Source organism: Lutjanus erythropterus, chromosome 13, assembly GCF_056507025.1.
Source record: "Lutjanus erythropterus isolate fLutEry1 chromosome 13, fLutEry1.hap2, whole genome shotgun sequence".
Classification (NCBI taxonomy): Eukaryota; Metazoa; Chordata; class Actinopteri; order Lutjaniformes; family Lutjanidae; genus Lutjanus; species Lutjanus erythropterus.
Genome location: NC_139329.1, coordinates 8,237,066 through 8,262,931, shown reverse-complemented (window position 1 = coordinate 8,262,931; position 25,866 = coordinate 8,237,066). Strand labels below are relative to the sequence as shown.

The window sequence follows — 25,866 nt, the reverse complement described above, 5'->3', positions numbered from 1 at the left end:
TTTTGACTCCTCTTGACTTAACCTTTTACTGCCTTTTGTACACTAATTATTGAAGAATTAGATCAACATGACAGAACAATATTTAGGTGGTGAAAAAAACATGAAGTATCTGTGGTGCTGTGCTGTACATTGATGATAAACACCTTTTGTCACTATATCTGAAATGTGTCGCGGTGCAGCACTTGAAATGACGGCACAAAGTTTTTGTGTTTGACTTCACAAAGATTTCGCTGAGATCGAAATGTCATCTTCTCAGACATTAAACACCAGAATATCAGCCAAGCTTATGGGCTTTCCTCTGTCCACGTTTTGTAAATGTGTACATCTGTCAGGAGAGATTGCTATCTGTCCAACACGGCACCATGCTAATCCTTCTATTAGAGGTTTTAAGAAGCCGTGACAGGAGAGGAGATAGCATTAAAGCCCTCTGTTGGCAGCTGAGCATCAATCTATTGACAGATGCAAGTTTAATCGCTCTTATTAGCGCACATGCACATACACAGGGAAAGCAATCCTCAGTCGGAAGCGTTCACACATCCTCGCCCCACTCACGCACATCTGCACGCGAACACACACGTCTGTGCTGTTGCCTCTCTCGGGGTGTTTTTAAACAGCAGCTTAAAAGCCCTGTGGCTGGTTCACAGTGTGATAATGGCTCCTGTCAAGAAATGTCCTGTTCCTGTAAGACAGTCATTATTCTCATCAATTACCTCCTCAGAGCTTCCACACACTCCTCTGCCAACGCACAGTGTGTGTGTGTGTGTGTGTGTGTGTGTGTGTGTGTGTGTGTGTGTGTGTGTGTGTCTTTTGGTGAGTGGTGATTTTGCTCTGAGCACTGCTGTGTCTGTGCTTAGTCTTTCGTTACATCCTCAACTCTTCCTGCCTGTTTGGATTTCATGTCAACCTTGATCCTTCTCATTTGCTTTACTCATGTCAGGTTCTCTGTGATTCTTTGTCTCATCTTCTTACCGTTCTGTCAGACTCTGCGAAACGCACGTCTCACTTTACCGTTTGAATTTTTCAACTACAAAAGGTGTGTTTGATTTACCTCAGCAGACATTTTGCAGGCTTCAAAACTGGGACAACATTTGCATTCATTTCCATGTCCTTGTGTTTTCTGTTGCTGTTTTTTTTTTTTTTTTCAGGTATTCAGAGTTCCCTCAGCTAATACTGTATTTAGTGAGGATCTACTTTTCCCATCCCTGACCTCTCTCCTCCCTCTTTCCTCACTTGCCACTGAATATTTCCTCCCATCTTTTTTTTTATTCCTTTCTGTTTTTCATCCTAATTAGATCAGTTACAGGTGGTCTGTTTATTTCTCACTACATTAAAAGTGAGAATGTTGTTTAGAGACCTGGCAAATTTTGCAGGTGAGGTAAAAAAAATACACTTAACATTCAGAAATTAACCTACTTAGAGTATCCCTGCTAATGACCAAACTCTGAATGTAGGCTACTGCTTGGCATTTGCAAAGGTGCATAATTATAAAATACTTAAGTATGCGCTGTGTATTTGGTGGCAAGAGTAAGGAAAGTTTATGATATTAATTTATTAAGACCTACAAGCATCTTTTTACTTGTGTAAAATCTGTAACTACAGCACATGATCCAACTTATCTTTAGATATACGTTTTCCATTTGCACAAACTAACCTTGGACAAACTAGTTTCAGCTTTTGTACACCTTTTAAAGCTTAAATGAACAAATTGCTCACAAACTACATACATTCTTCCCTCTTGGAGATTTTGCAGCTTCTTAATGTAATGTAGGGCTGCATGATTAATTGAATATTAATGTTGATCACGATTTTGACTTGCCACAATTAAATGAACAAGATCAACTGCAATATTGATGTTTAAAATGCGTGCTCCACTCGTAGAAAACTCAGCAGCATATCAAATCTGGCACTTCCTGAAGTAACAACCAGCCAGCCAGCAGCAGAAGCCTGTGCACAAATTTCCTGGATGCCACGGCTGGGGCCCAGAGAGGAAGTGTACAATACAAGAAAGAGCAGATGGGGAAAACAAAAAGCAAATGTCTGGAGCAGAAGGCGAAGAGCTAGTCCCTTGAAACAGATAGTCCAGATTTAGGGAAAGAGATGTTAAGTAAAAACAAATCACATGCAAAGAGTGCATTAGACTTGTGTTTTGGCCTCAAAGCTGCACCACAAACTTCCAGGAACATTTGTATTTTGATGTTTGTATTATCAGCAAGAATGCAGCACAGGTGAGCAGTGTCCTGTTTAATTAAATATCAAAACGCACTAAAAATATTTTGTTACTAAAATTAAGTAATAATTCTGATAGATAATCATGATCTGAAAATCATTTTGGCCATAATCATGCAGCTCTAGTCCAACAAGCCATATTATTCCTGTAATTGTTTTATTCAGTGTATGTGTTACTCGGTGGGTGGTTGTCTAACTTTGTATGACAGGTGTTTGGTTGTCTGACTATAAATGTTTGTTTTGTTCTTAGGTTTCTGCTGAAAGAGAGATCCTTAAAGCATTTATGATATAAAAGAAAACACTGCAAAAGTGCCCTCTTGGATGTTCTCATGGCAGATAAACGCGATAAAGGGCCGTTCCGGGAGATAAAACTTGGTGCATTGCCATATAGGCTTCCCTACATGCTAGAAAATTAGTTAGCCTCAACAATATATGTCTCTAAATGCTTAAATAGTTAATAGCTCTGTGTGTGTGCGTGTGTGTGTGTGTGTGTGTGTGTGTGTGTGTGTGTGTGTGTGTGTGTGTGTGTGTGTGTGTGTTTATTACAGAGGTTTAGTTGCCCAAGCTGTTCCTAATTGCATCAGGACATTAAATACCAAGGTTTTGGGTTGGTAAAACATCTTGAGCACAGCAAAGCCATTAGAAACAAATAAGGAAAAGAGAGCAGAGTCTCTGCAGATACACACTGCTGGACCATAAGTGATGATTGAAAGGGATTATATAATATGAGTCTATACACTTTTTTTTTATTAAAATGTTGAAAATTATATCTTTAAATCTGTCCCTCAGACAGCCTGAGTCATCCACTGTCTGAATATATATCCTTGGTATAAAAGCAATATGGATAAATATGATGAAATGGAATATGCAACATTTTCCTAAACAAACACAGGCTCATATAAACATAATCTCTTTCAGTAGAAGTGTGTGGTTGTGGCTGCATCTACAGAGACCTTGCCTTCTACCTGTCTCTGCTGCAAACAGCTCAGACAAGTCCTACTGATTCTACATTTAAAGACAAGAATTTAAAAAAAAAAATAGGGAATAGAAAAGGAAGTGCAAATTGCAAGTTGTGATGCAACACATTAATGAAAACACAAGATATCAGTTAAGTTTTAAATTCCAAACAATGCAAAAAAGTGCAAATGGGTGCATCTGTGTCACTATATTACAAATGATACTAATTATTCATTCATTATCCATAACTGCTTGTCCTCGAAGGGTGTGGCTGGAGCCTATCCCAGCTGATATTGGGTGAGAGGTGGGGTACATCCTGGACAGGTTGCCAGTTTATCACAGGGCGCACACATAGAAATAGACAACCACACACGCTCACATTCACGACTACAGGCAATTTGGAGTCACTGGTTAACATGCATGTCTTTGTACTGTGGGAGGAGGTCGGAGTATCCAGAAAGAAGCCATGCGAAAATGGGAAGAACATGCAAACTCCTATAAAATATGAATGTAAATGAAAAATCACTGTATGAACTCTATGAAAAGATGTCCAACTGCAAGTGGAGAATGGGATAAAGTGCACGCTATAAAGTTTGAGGTACAGTGATTCTAAGCTGCAAACATACTGCAAACAAGCTGTGTGGAGTTCCTAGAAAGCAGTTCCTCTGTAGAGTTAGTTTGATGTTGCTGAAATTAGTTTGTATATACTTACGAGTGAAATTAGAGCCTCTCTGTTAATAGATTTTGTGAATTGTACAATGCGCAGAATTTGATAAGATCAAACAAGAGAAAGGATTCTTTGCCCCCTTTTACACTGAATAAATATCCAACTAACATCTGGCCTTTGTCTTCAATGGGAAAAGGTACAACTGACATTCACGCCCAGGTCAGATTACTGCAGTCATCAAGGGTATTTATGTGCTTCAGGTCCAAGTGGCTGATGAAAAAATGACATCTGCGTAGTCGTGCTAATTTATGCCCGTTTTTGGTAGCGACAATAAAGAACAGTCACCTCCATCACAAACTTCTGTTTTGCTCCTTTTTTCATACATGGCTTGACTTGGTTTCATTTGGTGCATCAGCCCACCCCAGCGGAGCATCTTTAAAAGTGTGGATAAACATTTTATTTCCTATAAATTCTTCACAATAAAAGTTCCATGTTATTTTGTTATCTAAAAGCTTTTATTATGAAGCAGCAAAGTCAGGAAATGTTGGGTTTTCATCAGCAGTAACTTAACATGACTTCTATCCAGCTGAAAGTGAACACGAAACAGTAAAATAAAGCAGATACTTGAAAGTACAAACAGAAACACAGGAGAGAGACTACACTTCAAACCACAGAAGTTCAGTTAGAAACTACAGAGAGCTGAACGTACAGACACAGAGTGCCTTTCTCTCTACTCTCCTGCACAGAAATTAGTTGAGTGTTGGCTTTCCAGTGCAAAATAAAGGAAATGCAGTGGGAAATTCTCTTATTTTTAGCTTCTTTGGTTGCTTTTAAGAAACACACATATGTGCGCTAATTTTGGTTTAAAAACTGTATTACTTTCAGCTACTAAGGCTGGATGGAGGCTCTTGAAGGCCTCCGTCAAACATTTTTGAAGTTCCCTTCCTCCTTAGTCTTTGTTTTTTCGTTTCCCAGCAGAATGTCTACTACACCAGCTCCCAGCAACTACACTTGGGAGTGCTGAGTCCGACGATCGATGACGACGACAACAAGTGTCTGGTGGACGTGAACAGCAGACCCAGGCTGCTGGAGTGCAGCTACGCAGCCAACAAACACATGAAGCTCACATGGACATTCACTCAGGTATGCCGCACTCATACAGCCACAGCTGTACCATGCACCATGCAGTCTTTGCAACCAGACCACAAGAAAGACATAATAGACTCTAGCTGTGCGTATGTTTTACCCTTTTCAACCCCTCTGCTTAGATGCACCTTTGATCTCCTTGGTTTGCTAATTGGTATTCTGTATGTAGCCGTAACCTCCTGCTGTTTCTTGTCTGCCGGACCAAAGCTCTGTGGTTCCAGAGTGCGTTTTTACAATTCATTTGAGCAGCATTCGTTTCCTCTTCTGGTTTTGTTAGAGCATGGATCGTTCTCATGCTATTTTATGCAACAGCCATTTTAAAAGCCCATCTACTTCAGTTGGATAATGAGCTTTCACACATCCACAGTTTCTGACTTTTAACAACCCTCTGTCTTATTTTTAATCTTCACACTTTTAATGTTGTCTTAAAATGTGACAGATAAGTAGAGGAAGCTGGATAATTAGTATAAAGAAGACACTACTGTACTCATGCCCAAGGCATCCCTGGTCTGTGTGTGTGCGCATTTGTACACTTGTGCATGTGTGTTTGCGTGTGTGTCTGCTGTTTTTGTGCCAGACATTAGACTGAATAAGAGGCTTAGTTAACTATCATTCACATCGTTCCTCTCTCCTTCTTTCCCACCTATCGTCCAGTGTCCTCGGAGAACAATACCTCGCCATCTCTCAGCTCTCCTGTTCCCTCAGTATCTGTAGCTTCTGGGCACACTGGCAGGGGGAATGTGCCTCTAATTAGCATTGTCCAGAATCAGAAATCTCACTTTTAACTTGTGTCAGAAGTCAAAGAGATGAAACCCATTAGAAGGATCCCCTTTGGGGGGGTTGAAAAGAGAAGCCCATTTTCTTTCTTAAAAAGTTTGGTGGAGAAGTCAAATAAGGCCTGAGATTGAACTGCCGGCGTCTCGAACAGAGCACGAAAAATGTTAGATGTATCAAAGATTCAAAAGGGAGGGAGAGGAGTGAAATGAAATATGGCAAGTTCGACATTTGATCACATTTCTCAGGTCAATCTTGTTCCCTATCAGTGAAAAAGGATTAAAAGTTAAAGTCAGTGAGTCGACACAGTGTGCATACCAAGCATGGGATTGAACCCTGGTTCACCCTGTGCTTTTTAAATTTTAGTTCACTTTGACAGGATTCATTGGCATAGTGCATTAACATATATACACAGACACCAAGTTTGGCATTATTATTATACTATGCGAGGATGACATCATTTGCGGTTGATTAGTGATCAATCTACCTTCTTCCCCTCCCTCACCTGTTCTCTCCGCTGTGGGAAACTCACACAGAGAGTCTCTCTTTTAATATATAAGCCTACTTATGCAGTCCTTCAGTACCACTTTGGTTTCGATCGTTTCAATAGACTCTTTAACAACAATAGTCATTAACAACAAGCCTCCTCCACATACAGCAAAACAAAATGCGAGCTGTGTTTTTATGCAACTTTGTAAAACATCCTGCCGTCGAAGAAATTCAACCAATCAGACACAGACGGGGAGAGAAAAACAGAGGGAGGTGAGGTGGGCGAGCCGCGGTGAAACCCGAGGTGTGAGATTGTGAGGAGAAGAGAAAGGAGGAGAAAAAAAGAATTAAAGTAGTTTGTGACTAAACATTAAAATAAGGTGCAGAAGTAAGCAGAACTGCAGCAATTGTTTGCAGGTACGGTTATTAACCCACCAGACAAATTAAAAATAAATGATGATTTTAAATAATGAAAAATTCTGCCGTTTTCTCTGCTCTGAAACACTGGAGCTGCTCTGTGAGCGGTGCTCTGCTGTCTCAGTATCAAACACCACTGCGACCTGAAACATGGATGCTCTGTCCGACAACTTAACTGGACAAGTTTCAGCCACCAAACCAGAGGACAGCAACCTGTCAACTCATTGGAGAAAAAACTCTTTCCTCTCTGTCTGCATTAGGATGGCATTTTTTTTCTTCAGCGTCAGGTTGTTGGAACTCAGCCTGACAGAGTGACTAAAGATACGTTTGTGACTGACTGACTTAAACAACAGTTTAACTTTGTTTTCACGTTTTCAGCAGCTACTTTATAACATATATACTGTGTTTAGAGGAAAATGTAGTTTACATAGACCTGAATGTTCTGTTTAGTTGTAATGCGAGAAAATTTGTGGCCAGGCAGGACGCCATTATCTCCTCCAGCGAGCCAAAACCAAGCACCACCTAAGTCACAGTGTGTCACCCTCCAGCTCCACAGTCCTGTCAGTAGTGTGCATGGTCTGGTTGCAAAAAACAAACAAGATGACAACCCACAGAATGACAAACTCAAGGCTTCAGTAGTCCACAAACTAATGGATGACGTCAGGGCTGGTTCACAGACAAAAAACAAATCACTGAGCTAAAATAGACTCCATCACCTGAGGGGGAATGCAGAGTTGGATGATACAGTAATTCTCTGTGGGTTTGTCATCGGTAGCAACACCTTTTACATTACACATTTGACCAATCAAACAAATTGAACTAGTGCAGCTGTGTAATATACACAGTACATACACTGTATTTTACATTTTGTAGCCGTTCAGAGGGTCTTGAGTCCTCCATCTACCAGTGCTACATTATTATTGTTGTTTAACCGAGCAAATAATTAAAGACATGTACACTGTTATAATGGCTAATGGCTATTTGGCACATCCACTGATTTATGTTAGGGATTGCAGAGGTGTCATATGTAATCTTAGTTATGCTAATCAGGATGCTAGCAGCTGAAGAACACATCAACAGTGATCAGATCAAACAACACATTAGTACGTGCATTGTTTTACAATGCGCTTCGTTACATGCATTAGTATCAGTACTAGTTTAATAATTTTCATGATAACCATAAACCCTGTTACTGGTAGCAGGATGAACACTAATGTAGATTAGCCTTTGCAATGACCTAACAGTTATGGTTATTTGTAACATTTAACAACAAGGACGGTTTCAAAATAAATTAAATGCCAAAGTACTAGTTGTAATTATGTCAATCATAGCATCAGAAAGACAGAAAGGGCTGTGCCTGAACTCGGATCAATAAAAAAACAATATGATTCCAGTCAAAAACAGCAGAAATTAGGGCCATAAAGAGTGTAGGTTGTGGAGCTGACACACAGATGGAGGCAGATGGAGATGAGAGAAGGAGGCAAAAAAAAAAGATGAAACCAAAGAAGAAAGGTGCAGAGATACAGACAGAAGGAATAGAGCGATGAGAGCTGGGATGATGAGAGGAGGGCAGGGTGAGAGAATAAAAGAAGAGAGCAACAGAGGAGTGTTAAAGAAAAGGAAAGAGATGGAGAGAGGCAGCGCTGGAGAGCAGTGAAGCGAACAAGAGGAGAGACGGAGGGAGGCAGCGTTTCATGTGAAGCAGTCAGTCAGTATTTGTGAATTATTGATAAGTAGATCCTTTACAATATTGAACTGAGCTTGACCCTGAGGGAACAACCATCAATAGAGAGAACGAGAGAAGAAGAGTGGAAGAAGGAAAGAGAGAAAGCAAAAGAAATTGCCTCACAAAAATCTGCCTGAGAGCAAGGAGGGTTTTCTTATATAGCAGGTGGTGTTTTCTGACATCTTTTTTTTTTTTTTTTGTTGGCCTGCTTTTATTTGTCCCTTGATGGACGCCACTTATCTCAAGGTAGCCTAATAAAAAAGTCTCATTTGGCAAATGCTGAGCACCATTGGCACCATTCATTAGACCTGCTACAGAGCTCAACACGAGACCAAAGAGCAGGCGTCTTTATAAGGCTTACTGAGCAAAGATTGTTTGCTTGCAGATGCGATCAAAGTTGAAACATCAAGAGAAGCAGCACTTCTTAGTAATGATCACAATACACTGTATGAATCCAAACTGAGAAGTGAGCAGCAGCACTGAAAATAACTGTAATAGTTATTTGATGTAGCTTACATGCTTTATGCTGCTGTTTTTTGTGTGTGTATCATTTAAACAGGCTTGAAAAGTAAGAGGTTTCCATAATCCACTGTGTTTGAGAGATAGTGTCACTGATGTTGGATCATGTTCAATTCATCATAATCAGTAATTCATAACTGTTCCCTGCCGAGCAGCTACTATCTAGGAAATTGTGAACACCAATATGAAACAGCAGCTCATGTTTTCTTTACGCTCTGCACACACACTGCTGCTGTGGCTTGAGAATAACGTTTTGGGAAGTTTTAATTGGAGTTATTGGAACTGAAAATATTACTTTCTGCTCGTGCAGTGTGATATGAAAGAACCTTTTTGGGTTTAAATATTTAGGAGGTACATAACTGTTTTGCCATCTGGTTTGTCAAAACTTTGAAGTTCAGTATCTTAGAAGTGCATTCTCTGCAGAATAAACCTCGTGTTTCCCCAACCTCATGATTTCTTAAAGTTTGCCAATTACCTTTTGTAAGAGGCATTTTGCAAGGCTGTCAGCTGAGCACAGCACACAGTTTACATAATTCATATGTGTATTAATCATACAAGTCAATAAAATATCCAGGGAAGAACATATTTGCAGTAGGTAAGAGGAGATCAATGAACACGTATGGTCCCAGGGGCCACATTTAAAGGGCAACTACATTCATAAAAAAGAAGGAAAAGCTGGTGTGCTCAGTGTGTCGTTTGAACTTTTGGTGGGACAAGGTGCTCTTTGGTGGGAGCAAAATTGAAAAAGATGAGCTGCCTTATCCAATGAGTGGTGGAGTGGTCTGTCTGGCTGGTCCAAAACACTTTGTACAGGGAATACCTGCATTCATTTTCGGGTTTTTGAGGTTTCTGTGTCATTCTGTACCTTCCCAGTAGTGTTTCTCAGGTACACAATAGGATTTTGGGTCAAAATGCCATTTGTCCAAGCCATTCTAAAAACTTTTTCCAACATAATGTAATGCAGGTTTCTGCATGATGACGTTACCTCCTCTTGGCCGGACCTGCAGCTCAGAGCGCCGGGGGGATATTAATGTTTACACTGTGGGAAACTGAAAAAGGCTCAGAACTGGGACTGAACACTGTCTCTGAGATGGACAGGGACCAGTTCAACAACAGGGAATACTGTACAGACCTCGTATACAATATCTCCAATCATGAATCTGATTCCGCGGACCAAGGAAATAGCAAGCGAGGACAGGAGAGCCATGGTTTTACCTGACTGTTGATCTGTTTTCAAATTCACTGTCATACCGTTACCATGGACCATGTACAATTAACTAGTGCTGAAATATTAATAAATTATGGACTAAAATATGTCCAACAACAAAATTATATTCAGATGGGGGGGGGGGTCTGCATTCTTTGCAACAGATCTCCAAAAGGGCTCACAAGATAGACTATCAGCTTGAGCAATGATTTGATTGGTATGATGTCAGCTGATTTTGGGAGTCACGGGGAATCACCTCCTGTGTACACAAGTCATGACATTATTATTTTAAGTACTATAGTATCATCATATATTGTTGTGCATAATATTGTGTAATATTAATATAATCTTGTTGGACTATACATAATACATGTTGCATAAGGAGGACCATCACATGAAATTATTATTTTTTGCTTTATATATTATATATTAAATACGTTTTTGTTGGAATATACATTTTTCACAAAACATGTACTGTGTGCAGAAACCTTCCTGTGTGCAGCTCCTTGGTGCTGAAAGGTTAGTCAAGTCAAATTCTGTAGCAGCTCCTCAACAATGACAAAGACTCTGAGGTAGATTTCATTTGTTTACTCTCCACCCACCTGATGCTGTAGTTAACAGCCTGTGGAACACATATATTATATGTACATATAAAATTATTCAGAGTGAACATTTGAAATGAGTTTAAGTGAGACAATGACTATTTATGCTATGATCACATAAGCTAATGAGAACCAAACCTATCTAGCATTTTGCCATTAAGTAAAACACTGGAAGGTTTGGTGAAGACGGCTCCTCCACTTTGAACATACTTACCAACCTTGAGACTACAAAATAGTAACGATTTGGAAACCAAAGCAAATGATCTGAGATTGTCCCCCAGAAAACTATGATTTTATAGTAAGCGTAGTTTGTGGTATAGTATGATATCTGGTTATTTAGTTTCCTGCATTCAGGGAACTTTTAAAGAAATTGACAAACAGATGCCTGCATATGACATATAACTAACACTTATTGGCTAGAAAACACAAATTATTAGCCTACAATAAAACAGAAACTGAATGTTTTGCAAATGTTTTTCTAAGGTTATATTATTTGGATGCTCTAAGAAAAAAAATAAAACTTTCCGTGAGACACAGGAATTCTTCTAACCAGGAAGTTTGAAATTTGAGTAGCTCTTTCTCTTTGTGCTCTCCTTTTCTCTCTTCATCTCTCACCTACTGAGGAGGAGGTGCGAGCATGGATGTGTTAGGGAGAAGTGGATGCAGCGGGCGTGAGCGGCTTTCTTCAGCATCACAAAGCAACATTCACTGCAGCTACATTACTGTCAAGGTGCAAACAGCAGACTTTTAGAGTCATGGGGCTGATTCACGCTGTACATTGGCAGAAACAGACTGTGATAAATGTGAACTGTGACCCCAGGAGGAAACCAGGAGGATAAGGGGGGGGGGGGGGGGGGGGGGGTTGACCTTGTAGGATCCTTACATAGCAAAAGCGCCCGGATGACGCAGTGTTGTTGTGGGTGTGTATTTTCATCCACATGATTTAACAAATCTCTCATTTCTTCAGTTTAATAAATAATGGCATCAGTTACATCAGTGTATCTTATATATGTCTGTCTAAAATCAGTTCTCATATCATTTTAATATCATTTCAGTGCATTCGACCAGTGCGCAGCTGTGTAGTTCACACAGTAGAGTTCATTTCTGTTTTAAATCAAGTCCCTAGAAAAGTACTAAAGGGAACATTTGATCCCTTCCCTAACAATACTGGCACAAACATGTTATGTGTGTTAAATATAGACTTAATAATTTTCTTTGACAAAAACTTGTTTGGACCACAACTTGGCTGTGTTTTGCAGTGTAGTTGTGTTATGAACTGTAGAGGGAGAAACATACTTGTAGATATTAGTCATTCAAAATTGAATTATGGTAAATAGAGGCAATCTGTGATGCATCAGTTAGCAGGGAGCGGAGGTGCTTCACCGCTGCTGCGCCACTTGTGTAGAAATGAAATGGGTGTATTTCAGCATGAAAATCTCATCGAGTTCAGCCTTGATATGAATTACATTTGCACGAGCTCTTCATGTTCGGTGCATCCGGTCTTCTGTGCCTTTTGTCTTCGTGCCGTGTTTGTACTTACCACATCCTCTGAGGTGAATGACTTTGTGATTGAGCGTCTGGTTGACAGATTGCCTGACTTGCCAGCCAACCCGCTGACTGGCTGTCTGATGGCTTTCTGGCTGACTGGCTGTCTGACCGACTGATTAACTAGTGTTCCCGCCTTAATAGCGGGGAATCAATAGTGTGGTCCAACTCTGCACTCTGCAGAATGACAGACGGGCTCACTACTGAATTGAAGACATGGCGCTGGACAAATGCCAAATATTTGTCTGCGTGTGTATATGCATATATACGAGTGTGTAGGTGTATGTGTTTAAGATTGCAGGAACAAGAGTGTGTGTGTGCTTGTATATGCTTCTGTACACTTAGTCTGAGCCGTACTCCTCGGGGAAGCCAAGGGGTAGAGCACAGACTTTTAAGTACATTTGTTGGAAGTCGCTCAGGAGGTTGAACACTGCAAGAAAGCCAATTGACTGGTTTTCAGCAGAGGAGGTACGAAAGATCATTGTGATTACTTTAATGGATCTTAAGTTCTTCTGCTGAACCGTGTACGGTAGGAGCCGTCAGTGGAGTCCACTATGATGAGTCCCTACTGCTATAATGTCCCATTAGCAGCCCACTGCAGCAGGCAGCGGAAAGGCTGAAAATGTCAAACCAGCACTGCAAAACTTTATATGCTATATTTGACAGCAAAGAATGTGGAGGATTGGCCTTTGTTGTGCAGTGCAGTAAAATAAAGACGTGAAGGCCACGAGACGTGCATGCATGGAATGCTTGGAATTGAATCTTCTAGAAGAGCTTTTCAAAATATACTTAAAGTCTGGTCCACACTTTTCTCTACACCTGCATTTAAGGATCGGAATGTCAGATTTAGGGAGATCCATGGGAAGAAAATAGTTTTACAAGACAAGAAAGTCGCTGACGTTGGTTGTGTCCAACCATAATCGCTCTCTTTATAGCTCTTTTTCAGTCATCAAAAAGCAAATATTTGGTTCTTTAGCTGCTTCATGCTAAATGCTTTGCACACAGAGATGCTCTGAAGATGAATCGTCATTACACCACCTTTGTTTTACAGTTCTATCACTAGCTCTACTGCTGGCTCAAAGATAGAACACTTTATACATTCAGGTGAGTCGGAATAACAGCACAACATTCCAGCTTTAAGGAGGTTGTGTAAAAGCACCTGGCTAACGGTTGCCTGGCTGAAAAAAAGACCCAGATGAGAGCCTTAAGAACGAATCCAAACAGAACAGTTGTGGGCGGGAAACCAAAACATCGAATGAAAAGACACTAAAGGGCTCCATAGAGCTGAGTCGGGTGATAATTCCCTGCGAGTTTGTCGCTATGAGCCAGCATTTTCACTTTACACGCAGTCATTTGATCCACTGTTATTATAAAAACATTCATTCGAGCAGCTTTAATGTGTCTTGTCTTGTTATGCAGGCAAGCAGACCCACATGCGAGTTGTCTTACAATGAAACATTTATCTCTAGAAAGGCTCAGTATTCTCATAATGAGCTGGGTTTTCTGCAGCAGAGACGGACCTCCTCTACTAAATTAATGACTGCCTCCTTTGTCATATCACATGAATACACCTTTTTAAAACATTTGAAGTCCTCAGGGGAAAAGAGCTATTTTATACAGCACATCTGACGAATTTTACTTTTTTAAGACTTTGACCTAGTAACTAAATTGATCGCAAAAGTTGACATAATATCAGGATGTGTCAGGATCAGCAGAAGAGAGTGACTGATTGATGAGGAGGCATCAACAGTAACCGCCTGCGTTCATTTTCTGGTCTTTGTGATAATTAGTAACTACTCCTCCAAAAACTTTAAATTATTTACAGACTTCATAGTGGACAGCGTGGAGGGTAATGTGTTTGAGTACTCAGATGCACTGCAGTGAGTGTTGTAATTCAAGTACTCAGTTACTGCGTTATGTTTTAAAATAGGCAGTCTGTTACCTTTAGCATTTTACAGTATTTTCAGAGGGTGACTTTTTTCATTTGAGAGGACAGACAGCCTATACCAAGGGTCAGCAACCTGCAGCTCTTCAGTGGCTCCCTGTAGCTGGAAATTAAAACCTTTTTTTTTAACATTTTGATTTTCATTTATCAGTATTGCAGGTCTGAATTGATTCCTTTAATCCCCAATAGACCTTTTTCATAGCTGCCATATTGAAATGAAATATAGGGTAAACGCAGGGATTATCAATGATACTAACTACGGTCTCATTCCATTTAGTGTAGCAGAGCCTCGCCAGTGAGCCACCATGCACAACCCTGACTCTGTTTGACCTGAATGGAACAGTACCTTATTTAGTATCATTTGTAACACCTATGTTTACACTGCTATTTCATGTCTCTAAAGGCTGCCCTGAAAAAAATATAGATATTGTACAAATATGTTGCTCTTACACCAAATAAAAATAAAATATTTTAATATTTCTTCAACTAAAATGTGCATTATTGCCTATGTCTATGGCTAAGTGCCTTTTCCTCCAGATTTTGCCAGTGGTTACTCTTCAGTTTCCCTAGACTATAGGTGCCAAATCCAAACAAAGAAATATCTCAGAGGAAATAGAGAATTTAATAAGTGTGGCTCAGACAACTTTTTTTTCTTTTTTGAAAAATGGCTCTTTTGATTGTAAAAATTGCTGACCCCTGGCCTATACGGTCTTGGCAGACACTCAAATCACAGAGTGTCTGAGGTCAGACCTTGAGGTGGATGTCTGACAAATTGGCCATGATCAAGTCTTTCTACGAGCAAATACTCCAACACCATTCAGACTAGAGCGCCCGCAGAGAGGCTTTTTAGCTTTGGAAGTCTCATTAGAGCTGTAGTTCACAAACTTTTTCTGGCACCCTCCCTCTTCAGAAGCCAGACGAATTTCACACCCCTCCTCCCCACAATTATCATCAATCATTAACAATATTGATGACTGAAAAAGGATCATAGTTAAATTGATTCAATTGATTGTTTTTTTCCATTTGGGGGCAGCACAAAAAGCAGCACAACAAGCTGTACACATTATTTTAGAAACCCCAGTAGCTTATGTGAAGTCTTCCCAGATGCAGATGAAGAAGATGTAAAATTCAAAGAAGCAAATGCTAAAACAAAAGCAATCATCAACTAACGCACGACAAACCACTGTACAATCAATATTTAACAACAATAAACAGATGGTTTTAATTGTTGAGAGCCTCTTTTGAATGTTAAAGAGCATCTCTCATCTCTTCATCTCCCTAGAAAAGATCATTTTCTTGCTGATTGGATTTTGAGAAGCATCATATTCTACATGTCTCACAAAAGGCAATTTTGATCTTCAAGAATCAAAAAGGATTCCTAACCGAGCGTGGTCTAGTATTTCACTGATTACCCTGGGATCAATACAAACACAGGTTAACTGTTATAAATCCAAACCCACCCTCTGTCCTCTGTCGTGTGTGTGTGAGATCATGCGTATGTGTGTACGTGCTGCACATGTGAGCGTGAATCAGTGTGGACAGTTTGTTCTATAAAAGTGATCACACCTACGCGTGCCGGCCAGCCGACACGTGGACAAAGTGCTCGGTGCAGAGGCAGCTGTGCACACAGACAAGCAAGCTGAGAGAATCAATATTTTTTCAGTGAGCAGAAAGCCTCAAGGAGAACGCAGCCATGTTACTGTTTACACATGTCCGCACTTTTATTGTATTTGTAGTGTCATCAGCCAGCCTCACGCAGAATGCACTACACTCAGTCCTCCTCTCAGGCTTCCACTGATGGTCACTCTTCTGTGTGTGTGCGTGTGTGTATGTGTGTGTGTGTGTGTTAATGTGAGAGATAAAGCATATTGATTTTAAAGCAAAGCAGCCCTCCTGAAGCACACGGGGAGTTTGATGCAAATGGGTTTAGTCTTCTCTCTGCCGGGGCTCAGACTCATTAAAACATATTACTGTTCTTGCCATATAACTAAGGACCTAGTTTGGGTGCCAGCATATTGTTCAAGAAACTAAGACAACACACACACACACACACACTCACAATGAAGAGGCAGGAACTCATATTAAATGATGAGTTTTTAAAAAAGCTTCTTATTCAAAGTGACATTATTTGGAAGAAATACAGTGTGCACACAAACACACACACACACACAGATACTACACAAACACACACACAGATACTACACAAACACACACACACAGATACTACACAAACACACATATTTTACATTTCTTCCACATCTTCCTCTGTCTCTCTCAATTCAGATCACTTCAATATTGGCACGAGTATTAAATCAGCACTATTGCCAAAACATCTAAATACCATTGAATGAAATAATACAATATGCTGTGTGTGTGTATAAGTGACATCAAACAGCTATTGAAAGATAACTTGGGCAGAATGGATTAACACTAGAAACATTAGCTTCTTTACAGTGACACAGTTTTTAGTTTGTTCTAGTTTATTTGTCATGTGATAGAGTGGACATTAAATCACAATGTTGAAACAATAATGTCCAACACTTATTTCCAGCCATGACAATAAAGACTACATCATCATCAGGGACGCTACTAGGTTGGAATCAACAGAAGCACCACAATACCATATTATCACCATACTCAAGTCACAATATGATTTTATTGGAATTTTATACATTATTTGTTTCAATATATTGTGATTGATTGCCTTATTTCAACTGTGAATTATAAGGAAAACTTTCAACTTCTGTTTTATCTAACAAGAAAAAGACGTTGTCAGTCTGTTCATCTCAATTCAGTCATTTTTATTGCAGCAAAATGGGATTGTGAGGCAGACAGACTGACCAACAAATCCCACTCAGCACCATCAAGTGGACTGAAAAGCAACTGATTATATCATTATAGAAATGTGTAATGCCTGGTACTTTGTACTTGGCATTATCAGTAGAGAATACCAGCAGTGACAGGCTTACTGGACTGTAACTGTGTTATGTAGGTCACATGACACAATTCATGTGATGTTATACACGTGGTTCATGTTGTAAAATGATGGCAGTTTAGGTTTAGACACAAAAACTGCGTGGTTAGGGTTAAGAAAAAATTGTGGCAACCATGTTAAGTATGTCACGTGACAGAGGTGGCGTCACTTCCGCAACGGAAGCGATGCAACACACATCACGTCTCACGTACTCAAAACTTAAAATAACTCTTTTGTTTACTTTTTGTTCCAGACAGGAATCAAACCCCAGTTTCCTGGGTGAAAGTCCAGTGTTTGTTTAAGCCATCCATCCACCCCTCTCCCTCCAAATGTGGACTTTCTTACTTGTTATACTTCTCCTGTCATACTTATTATATCCACTAACAACAAACAGGCATATCAGTCAGAATAAGCTGCTTCCACTTTCGACCAATGTGCATGTTTTCCTGGTACTGTCATGTAAAATATCATGATACTTTGCCGTATTGATTTTTTTCCCCTACTCTGAGCTGCTACTAACAATTTTTGGTCATTATTAATTAATCTACATACTTTTTTCTCAATTAATCAATCATAGTAAATGTCAAAAAATACTGACACATTCTAATTTCCCAGAGCCCATTCTGACATGCTCAAATCGCCAACAGATATTCAGTTTACAATGATAGAAAAGAGAGAAAAGCAGCAAAGCCTCACATTAGAGAAGCTGCAATCAGTTTGACATTTAAAAAAAATAAATATTAAACTGACAAATGAATTAATAAGATACATGCAGATTATAACTAAAATGACACATTTACAGCTTCAAGTTCCTCATCACCCATAATTTGACCTACTTTTTAAAATTCTGGTGGTTAAATATGACTTAAATATGAACAACTAGATCACATGACTACTTCTCTGTGAAAGAGTTTGCTTGACTCTATACAGTCCCCTGCGGTTTTTCAGAGCCATTTCACACATTGTTTTTGGTTCTCCAGCCTGCAACTGTTCTGTTTTGGTTCATTCTCAGAATTCTAATCAACCTTGTTTTCAGTAGCAGCAGGCAGCTGTTTGCTGGTGAAGACAGTGCAACATTTAGATGCTAAAGAACCCAATATTTTCCTCAGGAGTCAATGCTGCATCTCTCTACCCCTTCCCTGTCTGCTCTTCAGAACAAAAGGGACAGTTAATATTGATAATATAATTATAAGGTGGACACAATCCAAGCTCCAAATGAATGCCTGTGCTGCTCTGTATCTGCTGGATGTGTAAGAAGCAACTTTTGGTTGTTGATGAGGTGTTCATTCAGTCTCATCCTGAAGGCAAGAACACCACCTGATGTGATGTCTCCAGTGACAGCAGAGGGACGGCTGTTTCGTGTTGTGCTGTCAAGGAACTACGAGTCATGGCGAGTGACAAGCCATGACTTGATGGTTCAGAGAGGTGGAGGATTACTCCATGATACTTCTGACCCGGGTTTTGTAAACGTTGGCCTTGCCTCTAGGATAAAGGTTGATGTCAAACTTCCACAATGCTCCGAGACGTTGTCCAGCATGTTTGCATGTTGGACAGATGGCTGGTCAAATTAAGTTTTCTGCAGGAAGAAAGTACAACAAAAAAGAAAAAAGAAGGTCCACAGATTGTGAAGCTCCCAATGGACAACTTCTATTCTCTGTTACAAGGCAACATTTCAATCTAAAAGATCTTCTTCAGGCAAATGTGGCAAGAGACAAAGAGTCTTTTCTAACAGAGGTGGCAATCAACCAAATCCATTATCGCCTGCTGAACAACAAAAAACAGGAACAATAAATATAAACACTCCAAGACGGCAACTGAATATAAAAGAAGCACCTCAGGAAGCAGAGACATTGGAAATTCACAGGTTTTATTAAATATATATTTTACAGTGTAGCAAAATATTAAAAACTTTAACCTGGCAGAAATATATGTAGGGAAATATCTAATAATTAATCCATTATCAATTATCAAGTAATAGTAGTAGTAGTCCAAGTGTGGACAAAAAATTCAGCAGTTGCAAAAACAGTCTACATTAATGAAAAAAAAGTCTCCCGGTCGGGTCTCCACACATACAGTGTGGTGTTGGTCTGTGTGACAGAAAAGGACAACTTGTCAACAACAAAGCTGTCTCAATTTTTCATTAGGTGAGTTAGACAGCACAATCTAATAAAGAAAAATGTAGAAAAAAAATTGAAACGTGTAAAAAATAAAAAAATTTAGAGTATTTTTAGAAGAATTTGGGGTTGTGGTACTACAAAAAATATCCACAAAATAGAGGGTTTTTAATGAGTGTATACTGTTGTGAGTGTAGAAGTTTTCTTGTCCACACTTGGACTTAAGTCCCTGATAAGTCTAAGTGGATTCATCATTAGATATTTCCCTAAATAAGTTTCTGCATGGTTAGGCTCTTTAATATTTTGCAAGACCATAAAATATGTTTCTGTTTCCTGAGGTGTGCTATTATGCACATTTGGTCGCTTTGTTGTGGTGTTTATATTTATTGTCCCCTGTGTTTTTTTTGTTGTTCAGCTGGTGATAATGATTTTGGTTGATTGCCACCTCTGTTAGAAAACACCGTTTGTCTCTTGTCACATTTGCCTGAGGAAGATCTTGTAAATAGAAACACTGCCTTGTAACAGAGAATGAAAGTTGTCCACTGGGAGCTGAACAGTGTGTGGACCTACTTTCTTTTTTCCTGCACTAAGTAATTTTTTATCCTGCACCTCTATATATATATTTTCCTGGATGTATGCACACTTGTTCCTCTAATGGAGTTTTCTGTCAACAAACAGTCCAAGAACTTCCATCTGCTCACTGAGCTGGATTTTAGTGGTCTCAAAGAAGAGATCAGACTTCTGGACAAGACCATTTCTTTGCACTTCTTGCACTCGAAGGTGGTTTTAGGGTGATAACACGTCAGTTTTGCATTTCCGTTTTGTTTTTGCTGCCCCAAGTGGTCAAAGAAATAATTGCAGGCTTAAAAAACGAGAGTTTCTGCTACCGCTTAAGGATGCATGACACTTGGTGCCTGATGCAGTGTAGACTCCTGCCCTCTGTCCACTGTATTAAACTGGTCCTAATTTGCGATTACAGGCTGTGAAAATCAAAACACAAGGTCAAATATGTACTGACCGCGCCTGGCAGATGATATGCCTCTGCAGCTTTGCTGTAAACCGGCTCATAATTTTTACAGCAAACTTCCAGCAGGTGGAAGGATGCATGTTGTAAAAGATCCAGGGACTCAAACTTCACTTCAAAAGGTTGTTGGATGTTAAACTACAGAAAATACAGACTAGAAACTGTAGTGTAGTGCATCTAAAAATGTCTGTTCTTTCATGCTTTCTTGTGTGGCTGTATTTGGATATACAGATATATTCCATGTATACATTCATTTTCCCACTGAGGTTCAAACTGAGGTTCCTCCGATCCCCGAGGACTCAAAGTGTGTTTGTGTCGTATTCATGCAACATTCAGTTGTACTCACAGTCTGTAAAACTTCTACATTAGTGCACTGCTTGAGTGAAAGAGTGGATGGTAAAAACCATTAGACTTGTTTTAGTTATTTTAATTAAGAAATGAATGGTGGATTATTTTAAGAGTAATTAAACACTGCATTTTAGCCTAATCCCATTTCTTATGCATATCTGAAAATTGACTAAGTGAGGTGGGTAAATTTGTCAGTTAGCACAGCACCACCAGTCGACTTGCTAACAGTCTCACTGAAAGCTACATCTACCATCCACCAGTTGGCGGTTGCCTACTTAGGCCAGACCAACTCAGAAAGGAGATTCCATTAAAATAATATACCAATGTACAAATGAAAAAATATCATTTGTAAAGTTACTCATATAGATTTTTTTATTTTGCTTTACTGTTTCAGACACATTTTCTCTCAGTTGTTCCTTGGACACAGGTTACCAACCATGGCTAACATTTCGCTCCTCTTTCCTCCTACCTTTAAGCTGATTTAGACATCCAGATGGTCCACACCTTAAATTAAATCTGTGTGGCTTTCACTGAGTAGTTGTTCATCCTTTTTTTTTAGGTGTTGTTGGTGGGTACATAAATGACCCTTGCTCCAAGATCATAAAGAAATGAGAAATTAGGGGATGAAATGAGGAGAGTATCCAGTGTCTGTATTGTGATGTATTTCCGAGTGAAACAGGATGGCCAGGACATAAATTTGAACTGAAAAGTGGCTGCATCTTAAACTGATGTTCTATTCTGCTGCTAGCTACTGCAGCTAACCAATGAATCTTAGCTCTCTCCCACCAAGAGTTGAAGATGGATGCTGGGTGGACGTGCACGTAGATGTGCCTGTGTAAGCACACGTCATATTTTGTTTTACAGGATAATCCGATACGATCCGTTAGTCTAAAATATTACATAGATTGCTTAGTTAAACTTTGACCAACATGTCATAAAGAGAGGAGTGTTTCAAGTAACCTTAATGAAATTTATTTTAAATTTAAATGTTTGAATGCCCAGTCAAAAATGCTGCAAATTCGTACTGTGAAAAAGTTTAAATAAAAGGAAGCAGCAGTGTAACAGTCACTGTGTGGAAGAATATTTGTTAGACTGTGTGAGTATGATGTCTTTTAGATGGCTATGTTAAGCAAAGTGTATCCATTAACAGGTATTAATACATTAAAGGTATTATTAACAGCTTAGTTGTTTAACAGATGGTGAAAAAATGGTATCGGATTGGTATCAATATTGGCAGATACTCAAGGATGCAGTATCACTGCACACTTTTTGTAAACTAAATGATATTACTGTGCTGTGGTGAAACACAAGGGCTGGTGTTAACACTGATATTTCTGAAAAAATTCATAAAAATCTGCATTTTATTTGTTCATTCATGGCTTTAAAATGGCTCAAAACTCCTAAATCACCCTGAACCTTGCAATGCCAATCCTGAGATAGCTCATTTGGGACTGCTCTCCATCATGTAATTTTCTTTTAAAAAATGAAAGTTAACGTCCTCTAATCAGAGTTGGGCAGCCCACCTCCCCCAGCGCTCATCTTTAAAATATGTGCTGAGCGAGACTCATCATTCACAGGAGTTTACACTATTTTTTGCTAACCTACTTTGTATTTTTAAATCCTGGTGCTTTTGACGGCTGTTGAAGCACCACTGGACCGCCTTCATTCCCTTGATGAAGATAGCATGATAAATAGCAGGGCCACAGCTCTGTGCTGGCACTGCTCCACAGACACACACCCCAGAGAGCCTCTCCCCTCTCTCAGCCCAAGTGGATATCTAAAACTTTTTCAAAAAAGGGCCACAACGTGCTTTTAGTGACTGTAAAAGCTTTAGCGTTTCTCTGTGTTTCCTGTGACTCTCCGCAGACACAGAGACTCTGACAGCAGCTGCTCACGGTCGACGAGCTCTGACTACTATCTTTAATTGCTTCACTGCACAGAGTTTAGTCTATCTCTCTGAGCGGGTGTCTCATTACCTACCTACCTACGCAGCCACGGAGCTGCACCTCATGCCACTTTTTTGGCATTTTTCAAAATTATGCGGTGGAGGGAATTAGGCACAAACCTTGGGGTTTAGCTACACTTTAAATAGGTGCACAATAAGCAAGAGAATGTGATCTAAAAGGGTTAAAAGGGCATCTTTCACTTCATATCGGCTTTAAGCAAAGCTTCACTGTTGCTGTCTACCTACACTTTAATATTGCCTTAATTCAAACTGCAAACTGGGATCCAGAAGTTTCAGTGTTCATGATGGATTCAATGTCTGTAAATAATGGATTAGGCAGACAGCAACACCTAATGGAGCGCCATCTTTCACCTGTCTCATCCACTATTTTTCAATAACAGCTTCACCTTGTTGTGCTCACGTAATGTAAATCTCACTCACTTCTCTCTTTCCTCTCAGGGTGGCTCCATCCAGAACATCGAGTCTCAGCGTTGTCTGGAGCTGGTGGAAAACAGACAGTCAGAGTTCACCTTCCAACTGGCTATTCAGGATTGCACCGATCAGAAATGGACCATCACTAACATTCTGACTGTCCTGCCACAGTGAACATCTTTGTAGTGATGGACTTACCTAGTAAACAAGGGAGTTCAAGTGAGGAACTCCTCCTCTTCAAATGAAAAAAAAAAATAAACTGACCCAGACCCGAGATCGACCGTCAGAGTTCTGGTGCACATAAAAAGAATTAGAGTCCAGTTAGAAAAGGACTAACATGCTGACCTAGGCAGCAAACTAAGTGTCCAAAAAATGAGCTTCAATAGCGGACCTATTTTTAACGAGAATCTGCACAGGAAAAGATGTGCTGCTTCAATCAGACACGGACCATCAGTAACCTAATAACCGTTTTATACCAATGACCTGAGAGAAGAGACACTCACAGATGGTGCCGGGGCTCTTAAAACTTCCCACTCTGCAATCGAAATGAGAAATATAGTCGCTTGTTCCAGGGGACAGGCTCATGAAATCATGTAAGCACTCTGGTTATTGCAGGAGCAAGCCTATGATGTATTTTGGGTCCCCATCCGCAGTTTAAGATAGGGCCAGTTCTCCCTGAGTCTCATCGCACAATCACCATAACAAATTGAGTGAGCGCGGTTTCAATATGTTTGTGTGCAGAGGGAGGCATGCAAGGTGAGTGACTGCACTCATTCCAGAAAAAAATGAGCAATCGTGCAACGCAAACTAGCTGATTCGTTGCACAAATTATGTCGTGGAGGCAGGTTTTGATTTATTACCGTTACACACTTCTTTACTGAGAGTGCAGGCAGGATAGATGCTGTAGATTCCCTCAGTATCTCAAAAAAGTGAGGAGGTGCAATGGGGAATAACCATCGAGTGATTTAAACTGGCGTTGTGATAGAAACTCTATCCTTCAGAAGTTTCAGAGTGTGCTTTGGAATTAATTTGCTCAGAAGCAGAGCTGTCAATCACGCTGGCAGGCGCCATATTTGTGGGTTCAGAGACAGAGCAGGAGATTCATCCGGAAAAGAAGATTTTAGAAACCCTAACTCCTATAACACCAGCACTCTGGCTCGTGCAGCATCAGTGATGGTAAAAAAAAATGTCAGGGTGAGAGAAGATTGAAGCACAGCTCAGGAGCCCCATCCCAGGTCTGTTTTCAAGGCAAGAACATCAATCCGCTGAAAGCAGACAAAGAGCTGTCAAACAAAGTTCACAGGGGGCTGATCTAACAGATATGAATACTCCATCCACAGTGGTATTATTTTGGACTATTTAAACATTTCATGTTCGAGTTCACCAAACATATATAAATGTAACACTTTTGTTTTTGCTCACATTTTACATGAGTTGAAGTTTTAAAAAAAACATGTATTTCTCTCAAATTTTGTTCACAAATTTGCTGAAATCCAAATATTTCTCATTTGCAAAGATAATCCATCTGCCTTACAGGTGGGGCATAAAGAGATGCTGATTAAACAGCAGGGTTATTCCCTAGGTGTGCAGTGGACTCAACAAAAGGCCACTTGAAAATGTGCAGTTTGATCTTGAACAAAGACATGTATTAGACACTGAGCTATGACTGTTTCACATAGAGCTTTGTTTTTTTCTCTCAAGGGGGAAAAGTCATGCCATGCCCTACTCTACCTCCAGGATTGGGTACCACACTGCAGCGCTGATATGGCAGCGGCTCCTATATGACAATTACACACTAAACCAAATCACAGCGCAGATTATGGTGCCTCATTCTGGTGCCACAAGCCTCAGCTGTCCTTCGAAAAAGTTGTCCTCTGGTATGGACATTACAGACACATTACCAAATGTGACTAGCTAACATTATGGTAACACTCACTCTTCATGGCTCTGGCTGCAAGTGAAGTTAGAATTCTGTTAGGTCGTATTCCAGCAGCGAGCGAGACATGCAACAAATGTTTTAAAACAATTGTGTAAAAGGTGGGAAGCACCTGACGCACTGGATACAATTGTAAGCACAGTTGCACCATGCTTCAATTTTTGTGTGACCCCATGCCGAACACATCAGCCGGCACTGTGGTCGCCCCTGACCCCAAAGACGGAGAGCATAGATATAAAACTCTGGCTGCTGATGATGATGACAGCAGCTTCTCCACAAATCGACAAATATCATCATATATCTGCAAATGAATTGCTGAAGTTTGAAGCTGGAGTTTGGAAAATACCAACTCAAAGTTTTTGCTGTTATTACTACTGTAACTGTTATTTAATGTGACGTTATTGAAGTTCAGTTTGGTTTTTAATTTATGTGAATGTGTTCTGTAAATTTTGTATTTATGTGAAGTAGTTATGTTAAGTGTTTTGTTTATTTATATCATCAAGTATACTTTAAACTGTTAAAAGATTATATATTGTTCAGTATTAAGTGCAATTTTTCTTAGCAATGAAAAAAAACGTTCTTTTATCTTGTCAATCATCATTTTTGCTTCATATTGGAAAAAAACAACCCTAATGCCTCTACTTGTCTAGTTCTCATTGCTTGCGTTGGTTGGGTTGGTTAGGCTTAGTCATAAGGAGTGATTGGTAAGGGTTAGTGTAGGGATATCGGGGTAAGCCAATCAGAGGGAGAGTAGGTCATGACTTCACCCTCCTGTGAGGAAATTGATATCTGTAGCCCTATGTGAAGTACCCATATTTCAGTGCCTAACAAATTTTTTTGTGGGTTTTTTTTCATGATCAAACTGTGCGTTTT

The 25,866-nt window shown here is 39.8% G+C and overlaps 1 protein-coding gene across 1 annotated transcript in view; it reads left to right on the top strand.

Moving 5' to 3' along the window:
- Window positions 1-25,560, top strand: part of LOC146316127 (polypeptide N-acetylgalactosaminyltransferase 18-like) — a 202,660-nt gene extending 177,100 nt beyond the window's left edge. Inside the window, exons 10-11 of the mRNA XM_084734930.1 lie at window positions 4,829-4,993; window positions 23,085-25,560. Coding sequence (XP_084591056.1) covers window positions 4,829-4,993; window positions 23,085-23,231 — 312 coding nt within the window. The 3' untranslated portion in view covers window positions 23,232-25,560. The remainder of the gene's footprint in view (window positions 1-4,828; window positions 4,994-23,084) is intronic.
- Window positions 25,561-25,866: the final 306 nt, after the last annotated feature.